Below are 19262 nucleotides of genomic sequence, written 5' to 3'. Positions count from 1 at the left end.
CGACTGCATTATTCGTGGTTGATGCACATGATACACACGGGCTGCATAATTTATTTTTTCCGGTGTCGAGAGCAGGGATTTGTTTTTGAATAACTTCGGCAGTAATACATTTGTGCTTACTAATACTAATGCATGCTGATAATAGAAGTATGAAATAAAGAGCGAGAACGATGGAGATTAGACCACTGTGCAAGATGGTGATAGTGATGATCCACACAGTAAAATCTTTAATCAGAAACGAACAAAAAGGTCGGTCGCTATACATTTATTTCCAATTCTGAAAAGATTCCAGAACCGGCAACACCACAACATTTTTTTCGGTTCAGTTCCGGTTCGGTTCAGCACAAGTAGAAAATTGTTGGGGCTCGACAGAAAATAACTTTTTTTGGTTTTCGGTTCGGCCTCAACTCCGGTTCCGATCCCTGCTCATGAGGCCTCGCATCTCATATGGCTTACAGTGAGTGTACTCGTGAGGTCTTGAACCTCATAAGGCCTATCATGAGTGGACTCACATGAGGCGTTTGAAGTGTGTGGGTCTGCTCCGGCGCCACTCACTGATGAGGCATTTGAGGGGACAGTGTTGACAGCAACTTTAATTTCATTGTATTTAACTTTTGTAGCAACACAACAGAACAATGTAATTCGGCTTACTGTTTATTGCTGAGTGCTAGTAGTAAAACCACTAGCATATTGCACTTTTAAGATGCATCGCACACCCATTTATGGATGTGTGTAACTTCGGCCAGAAGGACAGCGGAGCAATGTAATTTGAATCACGTACGTTTTGCAGCTTTCACGCCGCTGGTGCCACCGATATATTGCGCTTTAAAGGCACACGCTTCATGAATTTTTAACTTCTTCCAGACGCACGGTGGATCAATGGAGTCTGGATTGCTGTTTACCGCTTTCATGCCACTGGTACCACCGGTATATTACACATGCACATATTGGGGCGGCGCACATGTTTTCAGGAATTTTATTTAACTTCTGCCAGAAGCACAATACACCAATGTAATTTAGATTAATGTTTACCGCTTGCACGGTGCTAGGTATGACGCATATTAAAAGGGGCAGTGCACACGCTAGTAGTGTAGATCCCGGGCACACAACTGCCACTATTTTCTAATCCAGTTCTAGGAATTTCTAATCCAATGCAGCAAATTCTAATCCAAGTCAAACTACTTCTAGTTCCTTTGGTAGCTCGGTCAGAGCTATCCAGGCTCTGTTCCTTTACAATAATCCATACAATGCCTACTTGATTGGCTAACCTTCATTGCCACCTGCTCAACTGATTCACTCATAGGCACCAAAAGGGTCACTTCCATTCATTTCTAAACCTAGTGGTTTGCTCAGGACAGTCTATTCTGTTAATTACTAAGTCTACTCATTGGCCCCCAAATTTGCTCACCTCTCTATTGATTCAGAGACTCAATTTCTAAACCTAGTGATTGGCTCAGGTACCTATCGGCTTCCTCTCGTACATGCTCAATACACTGATTGGTAAAGACCACTCACAGGTTACTTGCTGATATCCCAGATAACACAAAATGATTCGAGGAATGTCTCTGGGGCGTCCCTCTGCGGCTGTTGAGGACGTCCGAGCGATGTGCGAGTTCAGTTCAATAAAAGTCCGAAACACGTCTTTATGAAACTCCAATGAATGTAGTTTAAATGTTACAGGGACGTTCATTGTGATCTCTATTGGACTTCTAGGAGTCCTCATTGGGACGTTATGCATTCACTTGAAGTGGGCTTCTCTGCACAGCATGTCAGCTCTGCAGAGGTGCTAGCCTTGTTGTTATTACCGTGTTGAACATGGTAGAGGTTTTCAAACAGCGTCGATCAGCACATGTCCTGATCGATGCTGTTTGAGAGGAGCCTTGTTGTGAGGAGCTTATTATGGTCATCAAACAACAGAAAATGGTTACTTGTTTGGACATAATCAACGCTTGTCCTTTATTAGATCTCCAAACTAGTTTACATGTATAATAACAATGATGAATTCAATAGCTAAGGCAGTGGTGGACCCATACCATTATGGTTAGGGGAGAGGGTGGTTTCTTTGTCAAAGTGCATAGTGGGGAGGGAAGAAATGGAATGCATAAACTAATGTTGTTTTTTGGGGGGTACAATAGCCCATCCGCCCCTCTCCCAGATCATCACTGCACTTACCAGAGTATAAAACCAGGGTTGCATCAAGCATCGTAGCTTGCTATTGGCGTACTTTATCACAGATCACTACTGTAAACACACACTGAATAGGCCATTTGCAAAAGTTCTAAGGAGCAGTGCACATGCAAGGAAATGCTGTGCAAAATGACAGTGACGGTGCATACACCAGTACGACGACGACGATAAAAGACGATAGCAAACCGCTGTCGTTTTGCTCAGCATTTCCTGGCACACCCTGCCAGAGCGCGCGCTGCTCCCTGGAACTTTTCCAAATGGCCTATATTGCATCACTAAATCCCTATCAGAAAGTAATACGAAAAAATATCCGATGCACACAAAATTCATCACTGTCCTCCTTCAGATTCACTGTCTGTTGCACTCCCCCAGTAACTTGTCGTGCGTAGCGCAACCTGCATGGTGCAACCATGACATTGTTGCTTGCTGAACTTCTTGAAGGGTGGCATCATTGAAGAAGCACCCTGGCCTTCTGTCAAATAGCCTGGAAACAAAGCAAAAATATACTCAATTTTTGCAAAATTCATACACAACTTATGTGTTGCACATTCCAGGAACCTTGTCCTATCAACCAAGCGCCGTCGCACACAGGCCCGTACATGCGCTTAGTTGGACAAAAAATGTTGTGCAGAATGTCCAGATCATTGCTCATTCAAACAACAGTACCTTCTGTCACGTTTAATGAATTCGAATGTAGGAATCGGCTACATACCTTACTCGTCATTCTGCTCTCGCCTGCACTTCACAAGCTAGGCTAGCACACGCACTGCCAACACGGAGGACATGTCAATGGAAATTTGCCTTCCTGCCACTTTCAAAGGTCAGCTTCAGCAAGCCACACGTCTGTACTCGTCCTCATAACGTGAACAACAACCACGAATTATTACCACAAACGTAAACATCAACGAGAAGATTAATGTCGACCGCAGCAGTGCCTCGTATTCTGCTCGGAAATACGATGGAAACTCATCAAACAAAACGACGTTAGAGATCCGTTGTCACACGGACGCCTCAGACCACCTGCTCTTTCCCTCTTTCTCTCAACAACTTGGGAGAGTGCGACGAGCTCACGCTGCTTGGCACTCCGACTAACATTTCTGGGACTTCCTTAGCAAAAAAACAACAAGCAAAGCCATACTGTACGAGGAACACCTCCCAGGAATGCAGCGTCTGGGAGCTGAGACGTTGGGGCCTTTTTCGGACGTCCGAATAAATTTTCGTGTTGTCTGGGATGCTTTCTACTGCTTACTGGTTCATAATTTCAACTGAAACACAGACAACAGCTCGTGGGTCATTTCCATTCATTTTTGGGTCAGCTCACACGCTCCAGAATGGCATATTGGCCCAGGATGCTTTGTAGTTTGGCCTGGACAGATCTTCGCAATGGTAGAGACATAGAAAAACACGCAAAATAGTTTTCACCATTTATTAAGCACATTATGACAGTCACAAAGAGATTGTAGTTTTCTCTCCAGGCACAGTGGACATCTCCACTCACATCCATAGCATTCCTCGCATGGCTACCATGTGTATCACACAGGCATTTGCTCCTCTCCTTCTACGGTTCAATACCAAACTGCACGAAAGGACAGCATGTCACAGAAGCATCAGTTCTCTCCTGCACATCTTCTGAAGTGAAAAAAGAACATTATGAGCTTCACTATATAGATCATCCATTTAAAATTACCATATTCGCAGCTTCACATCATTACATTCATCATGTTACATTATACACGGTAGCTTGAGTTAAAACTATGATAGTTGCCAGGATGGGTGTCAGGAACGTTCACAGTATTCGCTGACATAGATTGCAGACTCACGCAACCTAACTGCAAAGACGTTATCACTGTTGCAAACGTCATACGCCACGTTACACTTCATGAACGTACTCCAACAATTTGTATTTCAGTATATGCTCGTTCTGGTATCTCTTGAAATCTGCGTACGCGGTCGAGGGGCCAAAAGTGGAGCCTGCGTCTCATATCGTGAAAGGTGAAAGCACATTTATTAATGCGCGGTCTACATTAGTCTTGGATTAGGGCGGAAAGGCCTCTGGGCCAAAATTTTTCAAAATTAAGCTTTCACTAGCACTTTATAAATAGGCGAACAAAAGAAAACTGGTGCTATTTTTTCTGTTCCTTGAGTAAGAAACAGGTGCTACATAATTAGCAGCACTTTTTTCTTTTTTCTTACACAAGTAGCGTAAAGTTATCAACTAGTTTCCTGTCATCACTGTGTTTGTGTAGAGCTCATGAAAGCTTAATTTTGAACACTCTGTATAAAGATTGTTGCAATCTATATATGATATGTACACTTCCTCGTTATTAGATCGTAGCCACTGCACAGATGGTTGTTTGCACACAAATGATGTCTACTCGCCTGCAGAGTCCACATCTAACACCTGATTCAATGCTTCTCCAGTAAACCACAAATATCCCAGGTACGTCCCACAAAAGTCGCATATGTCCGCCACGTCTGTGCGACGTTACCTGTTCGTCCACAATGTGACTTTGAAAAACATCTTACTTTCTATATCCCATCACGTAAGCAAAAGGGAAAATTTTTGGGTTTACTACCTTATTTACCAAGTAATCACATTATACACGGTAGCTTGAGTTAAAAGCATGATAGTTGCCAGGATGGGGTGTCAGGAACGTTCACAGTATTCGCTGACATCGATTGCAGACTCACGCAACCTAACTGCAAAGACGTTGTCACTGTTGCAAACGTCATACGCCACGTTACACTTCATGAACGTACTCCAACAATTTGTATTTCAGTATATGCTCGTTCTGGTATCTCTTGAAATCCGCGTATGCGGTCGAGGGGCCAAAAAGGGAGCCTGCGTCTCATATCGTGAAAGGCGAAAGCACATTTATTAATGCGCGGTCTACATTCGTCTTGGATTAGGACGGAAAGGCCTCTGGGCTGCCATTTACCACACTACAATACGCTTATGGTGCCAAGAACCTAGCCATAATGTAGCCTTGAAATAAAACATTGTTACATGTCTTATGAGAATGTGTGGCACCCCATTGCATAGTATATAGCACATTTCTGAAAGAACACATAGCAATATGTGCACATTTGAGAACATCCTGTGAATATCCAAATATCCCGAAGTTGACGTCCGTGGAATGTGGAAAAAGTGGGACAAACCATAATCGCCAGGACGTACGTGGGACGTCTACGGGCTCTCTGCAATGATCCATGGTATATCCAAACATCCAAGTTGGGGTATCAGGTGGACATCTCCTAGACATCTATGGCTTACCGGGTCTGTACATCTCCTCTTCGAAGATCAATTCCAATTTCGCCTGCATGTAACTTGGGGTGCATTGCCACGAATAGGATGCTAGAGAAACGAAATGAAGCAATTCCAATCCGCATGCGCTGTAGCACAGGCATCAGAAGTGCTGCATTATGTCTGCGTGTAATAGGCATTCGTTTTCAGGTATAATGCCTGATAATCCTGTAAACTGGAGCACCCAAAATACATTCAAATGTTCAAATACATACTATACGTTCAAATACATGCAGAGCGTATTGGTAGTCCTCATCACTTATACCTTCCACAGTTAGATGGTTTCCAAAGCCACATTTTTCTGGTAGGACCATTTTATCGTACACCGTGAAAGTAATATAGCTGTGCGGGAATACAGCTTTACGAAGCGAAACGTCGTAGTCGTCTTCAAATACGTGCTTAAGGCATTGGAACACATCTGCGCTCCCCATGCATTCAACGGTTTCCACGAGCTCCCCCAACGAGGAATTTACGTACTGCATGGTACCTCTGAAGGAGGTAGCAATTTTGAACGCACAAATTTTTTCCATGAAACTCGCCACAGTGAAGGGAGGTCGCCTCAACCCGAGAACGTGAAATTCCCATAAAAGTCCAGCCAGATCGTAAGACAAATTGTGCATCATGGTCTGTAACTTTTCCCCGGTAGTGCACGCCACATTGCAGGAATTACACAATGTCGTGACATATTTTATCGCGCCCGCGGTACAATGCTTCGAATAATCATGATGTCGGACACGACGTAGGTCTTTCGTGAACTCCTGTATGCGCAGTGCACAGTGGCACGTCGTGTTGCTCAGCGCTATGGTGGCAGGGCAAGCATTCAAAGCGATTATTTCATCGCGCGTTTCCATGAGTGCCCTCACACACTGCTTCGTGGTGTCTTCCCCATGCTGTGTTCTAATGCACATTACCTTTGAGTCCTGGGTGCGCACAAGCACAGCCCCAGCAAACCATTAATATCCATGGGACATCCCTACAAGGTCGCGAACGTCCTGAATATCTCAACATCCATAGGATATCTATGGGATATCGCACAATTTCATTGCGTTTTGCGCTTACTCCAGTAAACAACAGATGTCCCTGGTATGTTGGAAGGATATCGCGCTCTGGATGTTTGAATGCCCCATGACAAGCAGCCTGCAGATCCTAGGGATGTCTATGGGAGATCCAGGCAATATTTGTTTGTCCTTATAGAGATGGTAACTTGAATTAAAAACAGAGTAGTTGATAGGAAGGGATGTCAGAAATGTTGTTGGGTATACTGTGGGTTGATGCAGAAACACAGGAATTGCGAAGATACATCTTCGTCACCGTTACAATTGGTTTACGCCAGGCTACCCCTAACGAACGTGTGTGTAACGATTTGTATTTCAGTATATGCTCCATCCAGCTCGCAAATAGAGTTTTCTGCGGGTTTTTCCAAGTGGTCCACGTGAGGTGGGAAGGGTTCGACACTTATGCTGGCGTGTCCCACGGTGTTGCTGTACTGTGATGAATCCTGTTAGGCTTAGGTAATGTTTTCGTTCCCAATAGTATCAAATGGGTTAAAACACACAATAAATATTATTTGCTGGAAAACAGTTGCAGTGGTCTCTACGCACTCTACAAACACTAAATATCCGATGCACAAAATTGTTAAAAGCAAAATATGTATGATATTCGTGACCTCCCGTATATATCCAAATATCCATCACAGACGTCGCAGGGACTTTCAGTGGATCTACAAACATGGCAGAAATGCTAGTCGCTGGGATATCGCATGGATGTAAAACGGATCTGTGGCAAACTCCACTGGATATCCGAACGTCCCGGGCAAGATATCTTACGGATATTTGCTGGATGTATCTGGTTTGCTGTGACGTTGCATGCTAACACCACTGGGCACAAGTACGCTCTGTGTGTTCATGTGATGATGTAGTTGTACTGCTGCATGTACTGTGTTTTAGTAAAATTTTTCCCGGCAAGCAAAATTCCAATAGAATTTCATTTTCAGTCGTGCACAGGCGTCGATGTTTCGCCATTCTCGTTAACTCCTTAAAAGAGCGCGTGCAACTTTCGCATACGAAACGGTTACTTCTTTTTGTCAACAAACGCTGAGAGACTTTATTCCAACAAAATGCTCATCAACCTCCACAAGATGAATTTCCTTTGCGAATTCCAGTTTTGCGGGTCGCGATACGAGCACAGCCTGATCGACGTAGGTGTACACGTACATAGATATCTCGTTTTGGATTTCAAACTCATCCAGATCAGAGAATGAAACATGAAAGCGGCTAGGCCACAAGTACCTTGTTGCATAATTTTCATATCTTTTCCATCTGTTCCTTTCCAGCAGACGCAAAAGGGCGAGCGTATTGTATTTAAACCACTCCCCTTGCCAGTAAAGGGACATTCGTTATGACATTCCTACGATTAGCCAGGTGAGTTGGAAGTACCCCATTGCACCCGAACTTTTTAGTTTTCACAGCGGAGATACACGTTTGAACGTTTTGGACGTCAGTGGATACAAACTCACTACCCTCGCGCTCGTAATTTTCAATACGCCCAGTGGAGTATCAAGTTCGTCAAAGTACTTGATACTCCACTGGGCGTATTGAAAATTACGAGCGCAAGGATAGTGAGTTTGTATCCACTGACGTCCAAAACGTTCAAACGTGTATCTCCGCTGTGAAAACTAAAAAGTTCGGGTGCAATGGGGTACTTCCAACTCACCTGGCTAATCGTAGGAATGTCATAACGAATGTCCCTTTACTGGCAAGGGGAGTGGTTTAAATACAATACGCTCGCCCTTTTGCGTCTGCTGGAAAGGAACAGATGGAAAAGATATGAAAATTATGCAACAAGGTACTTGTGGCCTAGCCGCTTTCATGTTTCATTCTCTGATCTGGATGAGTTTGAAATCCAAAACGAGATATCTATGTACATGTACACCTACGTCAATCAGGCTGTGCTCGTATCGCGACCCGCAAAACTGGAATTCGCAAAGGAAATTCATCTTGTGGAGGTCGATGAGCATTTTGTTGGAATAAAGTCTCTCAGCATTTGTTGACAAAAAGAAGTAACCGTTTCGTATGCGAAAGTTGCACGCGCTCTTTTAAGGAGTTAACGAGAATGGCGAAACATCGACGCCTGTGCACGAATGAAAATGAAATTCTATTGGAATTTTGCTTGCCGGGAAAAATTTTACTAAAACACAGTACATGCAGCAGTACAACTACATCATCGCATGAACACACAGAGCGTACTTGTGCCCAGTGGTGTTAGCATGCAACGTCACACTCCCTCTAGCTTCTGTGCCCCAGCAAACCAGATACATCCAGCAAATATCCGTAAGATATCTTGCCCGGGACGTTCGGATATCCAGTGGAGTTTGCCACAGATCCGTTTTACATCCATGCGATATCCCAGCGACTAGCATTTCTGCCATGTTTATAGATCCACTGAAAGTCCCTGCGACGTCTGTGACGGATATTTGGATATATACGGGAGATTACGAATATCATACATATTTTGCTTTTAACAATTTTGTGCATCGGATATTTAGTGTTTGTAGAGTGCGTAGAGACCACTGCAACTGTTTTCCAGCAAATAATATTTATTGTGTGTTTTAACCCATTTGATACTATTGGGAACGAAAACATTACCTAAGCCTAACAGGATTCATCACAGTACAGCAACACCGTGGGACACGCCAGCATAAGTGTCGAACCCTTCCCACCTCACGTGGACCACTTGGAAAAACCCGCAGAAAACTCTATTTGCGAGCTGGATGGAGCATATACTGAAATACAAATCGTTACACACACGTTCGTTAGGGGTAGCCTGGCGTAAACCAATTGTAACGGTGACGAAGATGTATCTTCGCAATTCCTGTGTTTCTGCATCAACCCACAGTATACCCAACAACATTTCTGACATCCCTTCCTATCAACTACTGTGTTTTTAATTCAAGTTACCATCTCTATAAGGACAAACAAATATTGCCTGGATCTCCCATAGACATCCCTAGGATCTGCAGGCTGCTTGTCATGGGGCATTCAAACATCCAGAGCGCGATATCCTTCCAACATACCAGGGACATCTGTTGTTTACTGGAGTAGTGTTTACTGTTCGGTTTTGTTGTCTTTTCCCATTCCTACTTAGGCTTCCAGGAGGAAGCCAGTAGTATTTGAAATAAATAAATAAAAATAAACGCGCGCGCAAAGAAAGGAGAGCGAAACCGAAACTCAGGAGCTACCCGTCGCCGCTAGGAGCGCGCGCGCGCGCAGCGGAGAGCCGAAACCGAAAACACCCGCGGGCGGGCGGCGCAGAGGCCGCTAGGAGCGCTTGCGCATGCGTAGCTGCCGCGGCGCATCGCCTCAGTCAGTATCTCGCTGGCTGTCGCCGAGAGCAGACGTGTGCTCGGTTGCTCCGCAGTCCCCGCGCTCGCTCAGTTTCTGGCTGGCTGTCGCGCATAGCAGACGTGTGCTCGGTTGCTCCGCACCCGCTCAGTTTCTGCCTGGCTGATGAGCAGTTGCCGTGGGGGAAAAGGTGAGTGATTTACCGCGCTCCTTTTCTCGCATGTTTGCCGTGTTTAGCGGTGACCAACGAGTGATTTGCCGATGTTTGACCGCGCTCGTGCCTTTTCTCGCATGTTTAGACTTCTTCAGCAGTGACCAAGCCTGTTGACGCACGTTTAGCGGTTCCCGCCTTGTGTTAGCTGCATAGTGTTGTGACGCTGTGGTTAGGCCTAAGCGATTGCCTTTTCCCCGTTGTGTACTGTTTTCTGTTTAGCAGTAGCGGTTAGACCTTTTCTCTTGCATGCCTAGACTTGTTCAGCAGTGTTGACATTTTTTACCCGCCGCTTGTATCTTGTTCTATCTTTCTTGCCTAGAGCTATGATGGTGGCGCCATCTGGTGTGATGCCTTGCAACTAAGTGGCCACCTGTCGTCGATCTCTGCAACTGCCCGTCGCCAACTACCAACATGGCGGGCGCTGGTCACTCGGGTGTTGCGGAGCGGCTTCTTCGCCGCGGCATCGTCGATTTTCGAATACCGTAATTTCACGCGTATAAGCTGCAGGACGCGTTTTTTGGGACGTTTTGAAAATTTTCTGGCAGATAAGCCGCACCTGCAGATAAGCCGCGGGCAATACGAGACGACTGATTTGTGCGACAAAGGAGACCATAGAGAAGGCCATAAACCCTGTAGTCCATACTCTGGGAGTGGCACAGTGTACAACAGAGGAGGTCAGTTCTGGAGTTCTACCAAGATCGGATTGTGCCCTTGTCGGGTGTTTTTCGTGGACTGATGGGTCAGTGATCTTCCAGAAGACGTGAATCACAGTCACCACTTTCGTTAAAGCTGCTTTGGGGAATGCACCAGGAAGATTAATCTACTCGAATGTGGACCCATCCCTGTTACGCACTGTTCGTGCATCGGCAGGGCTGTGCTGTTCCAGAGACACTGTCGGCCCTTTCGTTAAAATCGGCGTATGTGGACAATACCAGGAAAAAATAGTCATCAGATAAGCCGCACCGGTGGATAAGCCGCAGGGCGCCCGTAAGAAAAAAAAATCGCGCATAAGCCGCGGCTAATACGCGTGAAAATACGGTAAATTGTTTCTCTTCACTCTATTTCTATATATCTATTTCATTTTCTACCTATTTTTTTATTTTTTATGGACTCTCGTAGTGCACAACGCTCAGCTGTTCTGGACACGAGTTAGACGCTCCCCAATTAGTGTGGTGTCTCCCTGGAGGGTGCTGATTAATGTGGGGGGCCCAATTAGCTCTAATTAATAAATTAATCGTGTTCAGGCCAGTTGATCGTTGTGCACCATGAGAGTCCAGTCATTACTACTGAAACGAAGGTGCGTTTCGGGGGAAGTTGGATGTGCTCGTTCTGAATATCACAACCGCTTTAACACATCGGGAAATCGGCGTAGCTGACCTTTAACACTCCTGGTCACAATTTTGACAACATTAAACTATATATTCTAGAAACCGGGTCCAGATCCACAATTGACAGACGTGACATGGAGTCTTATCTCATATACAAGTTCATCGCCCTTCACCCGTTCGGTATTAACAAATCACGAGGCACCCTAGAACCGCTTCACAAATAAAATACGCCAAGACCTTTTTCCTACTACTATTCTATCCCCTTTATCATCTATCGACACTGTTATGTTCTGAATGGCCACTACTTCATTGCACGCCACAACTGTGTACAGTCGACCCCCGTTTATCCGGACTTCATTTATCCGGATCCCGCGGTATCCGGACAAAAGGCACGGGAACGGATTTTCCTCCATGTATTTTGTTCTCGTTTATCCGGACTTCAGCTTCCGGACTCGGACAAGAATTCCAGGGAACGAAAGTCGAAAATCCTTGTAATCCAGCTTCAGTTATCCGGACTACGGTGAGTAAGAGGAGACGCTGACCCCGCTTCGTCACCCTTTTCGCTGTGTTGGGGTCCCGTCATACGTCAGGGACCTACATTCCTCCGTAGGGGAGACAACTGTGCACCCCTTTTCTATTTGTGTGCGTTGGGTCACGTTGACCAGTCGAGTCATTTGGAAATATCTCGAGCAACTGTCCGGTTCTAGAGGGAAAACCTCCAACCCGAGGGCCTGCTGCTTACGGCCCGTTGGCCGATGAAGACATTCCCCTAGCTGAGCTGCGATCCCTGATGCAGAGGCTCACTGCGACTGCCGTACATGATGCTGCGGTTTCTGACTACGTTGACGTTGATAAGGATGATGACGCGTGTGCAGCTATGACTGATGACGATGTGATTGCTGCTGTTGCCTCCGATGATGTGCAGCAAGACTGTGCCGATGACGCCAGTGAGAAACAAGGCTCCGACATTGACACTTTGCGTCCGCACTGACATTCTTCGAGCAGCGCAACAGCGTGGCTCAACTCTATGCAACTAGCAAAAGTTTGCAGGAATCGAGTGCCTACACTACTATGTAACAGCTGTCATTGACGAGATTTCTGTGTTTTAATTCAACCTTGCTCTGTAGGACGTTTCTATTCGGTCGTTTCATTTATCCGGATGCCCCGGTATCCGGACGATTTCGCCGGGAACGGCACTGTCCGGATAAACGGGGGTCGACTGTATTACAAATATACAGGTTTTTGCTGTAACGTGTCCTTGAATTATATAAAAAATCTAGACATTGTACGTACAAGGATGCCGCTCGCTGCATTGGTCTTTGCGGCACTTTTGCCACCAGGGAAGACGCATTTGGTCATATTTTAACTGCAATAAATTGAATTTTCAAAATTGATCTCGCTAAGTCTCCAATTCAACCTCACGTTTTCCCAACGCAAATGGAAAGCACATGTTCGATTTACCTCGAAACATCACTGAAGGCTTCCAGCACCACAGCAAGAACACATGAAAAATATGCAAAAAAAAGCGCCGTTTTGGGACTTGCATGTCGCCGGGCTTCAGCGCTATGCAGGTCGTCGTTGCTCCGCCCTCTTGACATTCCCTCGCCGCACAAAATTTGCTGCCGCTCATAAGGTCACACCTTCATTTTCACCTGACGCTTCCTGTCGCTCCACGCGTATCTCTTCGTACCTTGAACGACGGCCCGCATAGCGTTGAAATAGCGCCCGGCGACTTACCGGTCCCAAAACGGCGCTTTTTGCATATTTTTTCATGTGTTCCCGCTGTGGTGCTGGACGCCTTCAGTGATGTTTCGGGGTAAATCCAGCATGCACTTTCCGTTTCCGTTGGAAAAACGTGAGATTGACTTGGCAAATCAGCGAGATCAATTTGAAAAATTCAATTTATTGCAGTTGAAATTTGACAGAGTTCGTCTTCCCTGATGGCAAAACTGCCGCAAAGGCCAATGCAGCAAGCGGCATCCTTGTACAATGTCTAGATTTTTTTATATAATTCAGGGACACGTTACAGTAAACACCCTGTACATGTTACAAAAAAAAAAACAATTGGCTTGCTCTGAAAATTTGCCCACGTAACTACCAACCTCCTTATCTTTCGGAATGCTCGCCTATTCCTGCCTGTTGTCCCGTTGTTTGTTCACTTGGCAGTTCTGTAACCGGCCTGGAGTCAAGATGACTTGATTCACATAAACCCCTCTACAGTCTAACAAAGCGGCCATTCACTTCGGCCGTAAAAGCCTTTCTTCCCCCCAGGCTGTTGACCCACAATTCGCATGAACCTTTAACACCGCCTTTAAATACCATGTCAATCATGAGCACGGTGCCCAGAAGAAGAGTCTCTGTTCGAAATATCGGCGTTTCTCGTCGTGAGGCAATTCCCTTCATCCATCATATACGATACATCTTCCTGCCTTAGAAAACAGGCCGTAGCCTTTGATGAATCAGGCCAACTCTCCTGAGTTAAATAACAACATATTTTGCAAGCTGTAAACTTTCAGCCTTGCAACCCAGATATTATGGAGTTTTCTTCACCCGTGTTCTGAGCAGGAATAGCTTAGTAAACGCATGTGTCCACATTCAAACTACTTTAGACTATGCTGACACTTGAGTCGCCACAGTGTGTTACTTAGTTGCAGAATTTCAAGTCGAGGAATTCATTCCAGTCATTTTGAGCTTTATTGCAAGAACCTTTTCTTTCCCCTCGTCAGTCTGCAAGAGAGAGAATAAAAACTTTAGGTTGCTGAGCACTAAAAAAACAACTCTTTGCACTTGATATTTTTACGAAGCTGCAGAAACAAATTGTGAAACATGCTATTTGCGTTCCTATGATGGCGGTGACGACAAGATGGGATCTTTTCAAATGTGTCATCAAGGCTGTTTTCGGACGAGTGGAACATCCAGTTAACAGGGAGGTTTCTCTCTTTCCACCAATTTGAGGGCTGTACGCAGAAATGAATCTTTTAAAATAGAACATTAAAAAATCCACGCTTAAAGTTCCACCACTCAAAATCCATTTTCTGAAATAAACCGCTTAAAAATACACGGTCTCAATGTAAACGACGTTAAAATAAATCATGGTTAGGCTTAGCAAGGTAATGTTCCGTATGATAGTCTATGGGCGACACGATGTTCTTTTCGGAGGAACATGCTATTCTAATATTTCTTACTCATGTTTGTACTGTTACCAAGTACATTTCTTCTTCAAAGAACAACTTTGGATTTCTAAATATCCAGTTTAAAAGTGATGAGGATGCTGCGCGTATGAATATAAGACACACCCTCTTGACCCTTGAACCAGCTGAGAGCTCTGTGCACGAGGGTAACAGGCTGGGGGGGGGGGGCTAAGATGGTTATGGCGGTGTTGTGGACGGATTGCGCGGCGACGGTCATTCGCACTGGATGTTATTATGCCAGCGAGACATATATATATATATATATATGTTATTGGTATTGTATCCTGGCCGGCTATATATATATATATAGCCGGCCAAGATACAATACCAATAAAATTCGCTAGCCGACCTACAGTCCTTTGCGAGGTGTCGTCGTTTGCCGCATTTGAAGCAGCACCCGGACCGCTTGAGCAGGGGTAATGGGCAGCTTACAATCTGCGGCATGATGCTAAGAGGAGTCGCAGATGACACACTTGGTAATAAGTAACATCATCTTTAATAACATCATTAAAGACTGTTCCTCCATTAATATGTGATTGATTACATATTAATTCGCCCTGCTCTCCTCGTGCTAACGGATCGTCGTTCTCGTTGCACACGACCTGTGATGCTTCGCCGCGTGTTCCGTGCCGTGTACGTCATCCGGTCGCCCTCGCAGTCCCCCTTCAGGAAGTCATAGTTTTCTTCTGTTTTATTGCACCTCCGCGTCTGATAAGGGAAGTGACGTGGCGGACTGTGGGCAACGACCAGGATGGACACGCGCCTGGGGCACCCGCTCCTCAGTTCTACCTGTGTCATCCTAGCGTGAGGCCCCGAACTACTATTTGTCTACTTTATTGGGCGTTCTGAATTCCACATGGACACAAACAGACGCAGCAGCCTTCTCGATGTTGTGGGAGACCTTGTGGACCTACGGAATAGCAGCAACATTTGACCGCAAGTTCATCCTGAAGGGCCCCAAGGGGAGCTCTGCGAGGCCTTGATCAACTGGGTGGAAAACACCGCAGCCTCAGGTCTCTGAACCTGTGACTGAAGGCTGGTCTGCACTATGTGTGTGCACGACTGCTTGAGAGCATTGCCTATGGCTGCTGTGCAGTGGTTTATCCAGAATCCCAAACGTGGAGGGGTGTTAGAAAAAATGGGGGGCATTATTAGAGTTACGTCATTAAAGCTTATCATATCATTACCGACAATTCCGACAAATCGGTTTTTAATCCGGCGGGTCTGAAAACCTCCTCCCCTCGGGCCTCGCTAATACCGAGACGAGCGCCTCCTTTTTTTTTTTTTCTTTTTGCAGTCGCATTTCGTCCCACCTTTCCCGTGTCTCGACTGGTCGCTCTCGCTAGCAGATGATTCTCGGTGGCAAATAAAGCGTCCTCTGCAAGCTGGTGTCACGAGAGGCGAGGAGCCACTCTCTTGCAAAGCAATTTTCTCAGTAAATTCGCACTCCCCGAGGGTGATATTTTGCGTGACAGTTCCTGAAGGTAGTATTCACATGTACGTTCCAAGTCCATTCCATTCTCCTTTAAGAGGGTATCACAATAGAGGAGCCAGATAAATTTTCCAAGCAGTTCAGATTCACAATAGAGGTGATAGCTGTGTTACTGCGCCCTCGGTTGACCTCCTTTCCCTAGAGATAAGGTATGTTAATCGCCAAACCTAGAGTCACTAAATAAGCTACGCTTCAGAGTATCGATACTGAGTTCCAAGAGCGAGCATGCGCCATCTTGTTTCCGCGCCACGCTACCCACGCACATGTGCGGATTTTAGCACACTATGCCATCTATCGTGCGCGGGTGAAATGTTCCTTTCGTTTGCAAGCAGCAATTGACGGCCTTGAGCTCACCTTGACATCATCGGGATGCCGTGACATCTAGTTGACAATACATGGATTATCGCACAACAATCATACACGCTTCTCCATCCCACAGTGAGCATTACGTTAGCGGTCTTTGATCCTCAACTTGGGACGGTACCGATGTGGTGCGGAAACAAGATGGCGCTCCTGCTCTCCCTTGGACCTCAGTGTCGATACTGCGAAGCCAAGCTTATTTAGTGACTCTAACCAAACCTTTTCTGGTGTTTTTCCTCTTTTCTTCGCTTCTGCTCTTCCTGCCAATAAACTTGTAGTCAGTAAAAAAGTAGTCAGCGCTTCGTTTGTCTGCATCCGTCCTTGCGCTGTTTTCTCGTTTTACTATTTTACCGCACAGGGTAAGTACAAGTTGTGGGGAAGCCGATATAAGGGAGCACGACATTGTTAAAGGGACAGACGGGACGTTTAACAGGAGACGACTGCTGTATTTCTACTGTTTTGAGCTGATAGGCCGTTTGGTTGGAGAGAAGTTTTGTTATTGAGTTGGCACAGCGTTTTTTCACGGGCCGGACGGGCGACCCCGTGAGTGGGAATGGTTCCCACAATTGGCGCTCAACGTTTCTAAGGATATGCTCGTACGTTCGGTGACGGAGGGACAGAGTGAGCTTTGTTTTGTAGGTAATTTTATTCTTTTGCGAATGGTTCAAAACACCGCCGTGCTGTTGTTCCGGTGCAAGTTGGCTTCCCTATCTTGGTGATAGGACAGCCGGAAACCCGCGGTATTTTTTTTTTTAATTTCCTTATCACCCGAGTCTCACGACTCCCGCACCACCGGAACGAGCGGGTAACGCGCCGTGTTCTTGAACTTGATCGTACGCCCGGCTGCGTGTGGAACCCAGTGGGTTGCTTAAAGTAACTTTTTTGTTGTTGTTGTTAACGGGAGAAGCGGATTACGTTCCCTCCGTTCAAAATTGTTCAAAATTGTTTACTTTGACTTTTACAGTTCTTTCACTAGCTGTCCAGGGCTTGCCCGGCGCCCAGCATGCACCTCACGGCTATGGGTATGAGTCCCGCAACAAGGGGAGATGCCTCATCGACCGGTCACTTCGATCGGCCTCTTAGACGATGACCCGTTCTCTCAGGCCGTCAGGTCGATGGGGTTATGGTGTCTGCGGCGCCTTCCCACAGGACGTCTATGTTACGGTGCCTCCAGGGCCGTAATTTGACGATGTATTTGACGGTAGAGCAATGCGCAACAGAGCTGTGCACTCTGAGGACGCCGCGCTTTGATGCTAGGTTTCTTTAGCCACCGAAAGCACAGCCGCGCGTACCGTTAGTGCCGACTTGCCCACAGAGTTGCTTTGACGCTGGAAATTTAAATATGAAATACTATGTTCCACTCGGAATTCGCATCGAATGCCTCGGTGTGAAGCACTCTGTTTTCGTGGAATTCCATTTTAGATTCGGAATTTCCATAGAATTCGCAATTACTCAGTTCCGTGCTCGAAAAACAAAACATATGCACGGCCTTATCGTCTTAGGATCAGTGACAGCCGATTCGCGGATTAATTTTAAAATTCCGAAAAATCCTTCACAGCTGTATTTTTCATTGGTTAACTATTCAAATTAGGGTCTTCACAGGAGGGCAATGTACGGCGACGTCTTGGCCCACTACCATGGCGAATCCAGGGGGTCGTTGGGTGATTCCCCCAAATCATTAGGTTAAACATTACTTTCCTCTCCCCCGCTACGCGATTCGACAAACACACACATAAAATGAAGGCCCGGATCCGAAGCCTGCTCACGTCATTGAAGGTAACTCGCAGGGAACATCATGAGCAACGCACGGAACCCATGAAAACTAGCATTCTTAAAAGAGTGCGGTCACAATCGGCACAAAAGAAAACCTATTCCATGCATCATTCAGTTGTAGGGTTCCAGGTGTTGCAACTAATCTCCTCAATTTTTTTAGTCAATTCGAGAACACAATTGACACGTTGCAATGCTTACCATGTGCAGAAGGTTACTCACTCAGCTCATCTGGATTTCCTGCGTAGAATGTAGCCATAAGTTAGTATTGGTCTTCATGGTGGTAGGAAAATTTAATACGACGTGGAACGGTTAGTACATGGACAGCGCCTCGAGAACAATATTTACAATCTATGAGCCATGAGTCTATGAGGAGCGATATATACATTGCTACGCTCCATGATACAAGAGGGATATGCGCACTGTTTACACTCGATGGAGCATGAGACGAGTGATGGGAGGGGTACTGTTCACGGAGGAACACCTTGAACAGATACGCACCAAAAGCGAAGGGTGGAACCGCCACCGCTGCAGAAACTCGTCGCCGCAGAGTGCAAAGAGCTCTTGTTGCAAGCTATTAGTCACGAGAATGCGGAGTTGTAGAACCAGCAGAAAAACGGAGATGTTCCGCCGCCGTTGAGCGACAGCCTTGCAACGGGCCTCCCACAACACTGCAGCGCCACACGCAGTGACTAGCACACTCAGCCTTTTTGGGCGCCTTTGGTCACACCGCACGGGACAGAGCACATTCGTGCAACGCCTAACCAAGTGCCAGAAGATGCGGGAAATTCGCCACTCGAATAGCACATGGTAGTTCGTTTCTGCCCTGCCGCCGTACGGGCAGGCCTCAGTTGATGTCATGTCCCACGGATGCAGCCGGTCGCGTGTGGGAAGTATCCGCCAGGCAAAGGGCCAAGTTATGTCGCGCAGTTGACCAGGAAGCCACGGGCCGACGAACGATGTCAAAGAGATGCCTGAAGCATAGTCCACCCGTCTTCTAAGGCTCTCAGTGGTTGCGGCAGAGTCCAGCAAAACTAGTTTGGTCATCGTTGAAGGCGAAGTGGATTGCAAACTGG

At 46.1% G+C, this 19262-nt stretch overlaps 1 protein-coding gene across 4 annotated transcripts in view; it reads right to left on the bottom strand.

Annotated features, from left to right (window-relative positions):
* LOC135376146 (kunitz-type serine protease inhibitor C3-like) overlaps positions 1-19262 on the bottom strand; it is a 101632-nt gene that overhangs the window by 59891 nt on the left and 22479 nt on the right. For 2 of the 4 annotated variants that reach the window (XM_064608742.1, XM_064608744.1), the window contains exons 6-7: positions 18388-18426; positions 14045-14100 (exon numbers count right to left, since the gene is read on the bottom strand). In XM_064608742.1, coding sequence (XP_064464812.1) covers positions 18401-18426 — 26 coding nt within the window. In that variant the 3' untranslated portion in view covers positions 14045-14100; positions 18388-18400. Of the gene's footprint in view, positions 1-14044; positions 14101-18387; positions 18427-19262 lie in introns of those variants that run through there. The other 2 variants (XM_064608745.1, XM_064608743.1) reach the window with 1 other exon arrangement.

This window comes from Ornithodoros turicata, unplaced genomic scaffold (genome assembly GCF_037126465.1).
Source record: "Ornithodoros turicata isolate Travis unplaced genomic scaffold, ASM3712646v1 ctg00001047.1, whole genome shotgun sequence".
Classification (NCBI taxonomy): Eukaryota; Metazoa; Arthropoda; class Arachnida; order Ixodida; family Argasidae; genus Ornithodoros; species Ornithodoros turicata.
This window is presented reverse-complemented; position numbering and strand designations above follow the sequence as displayed.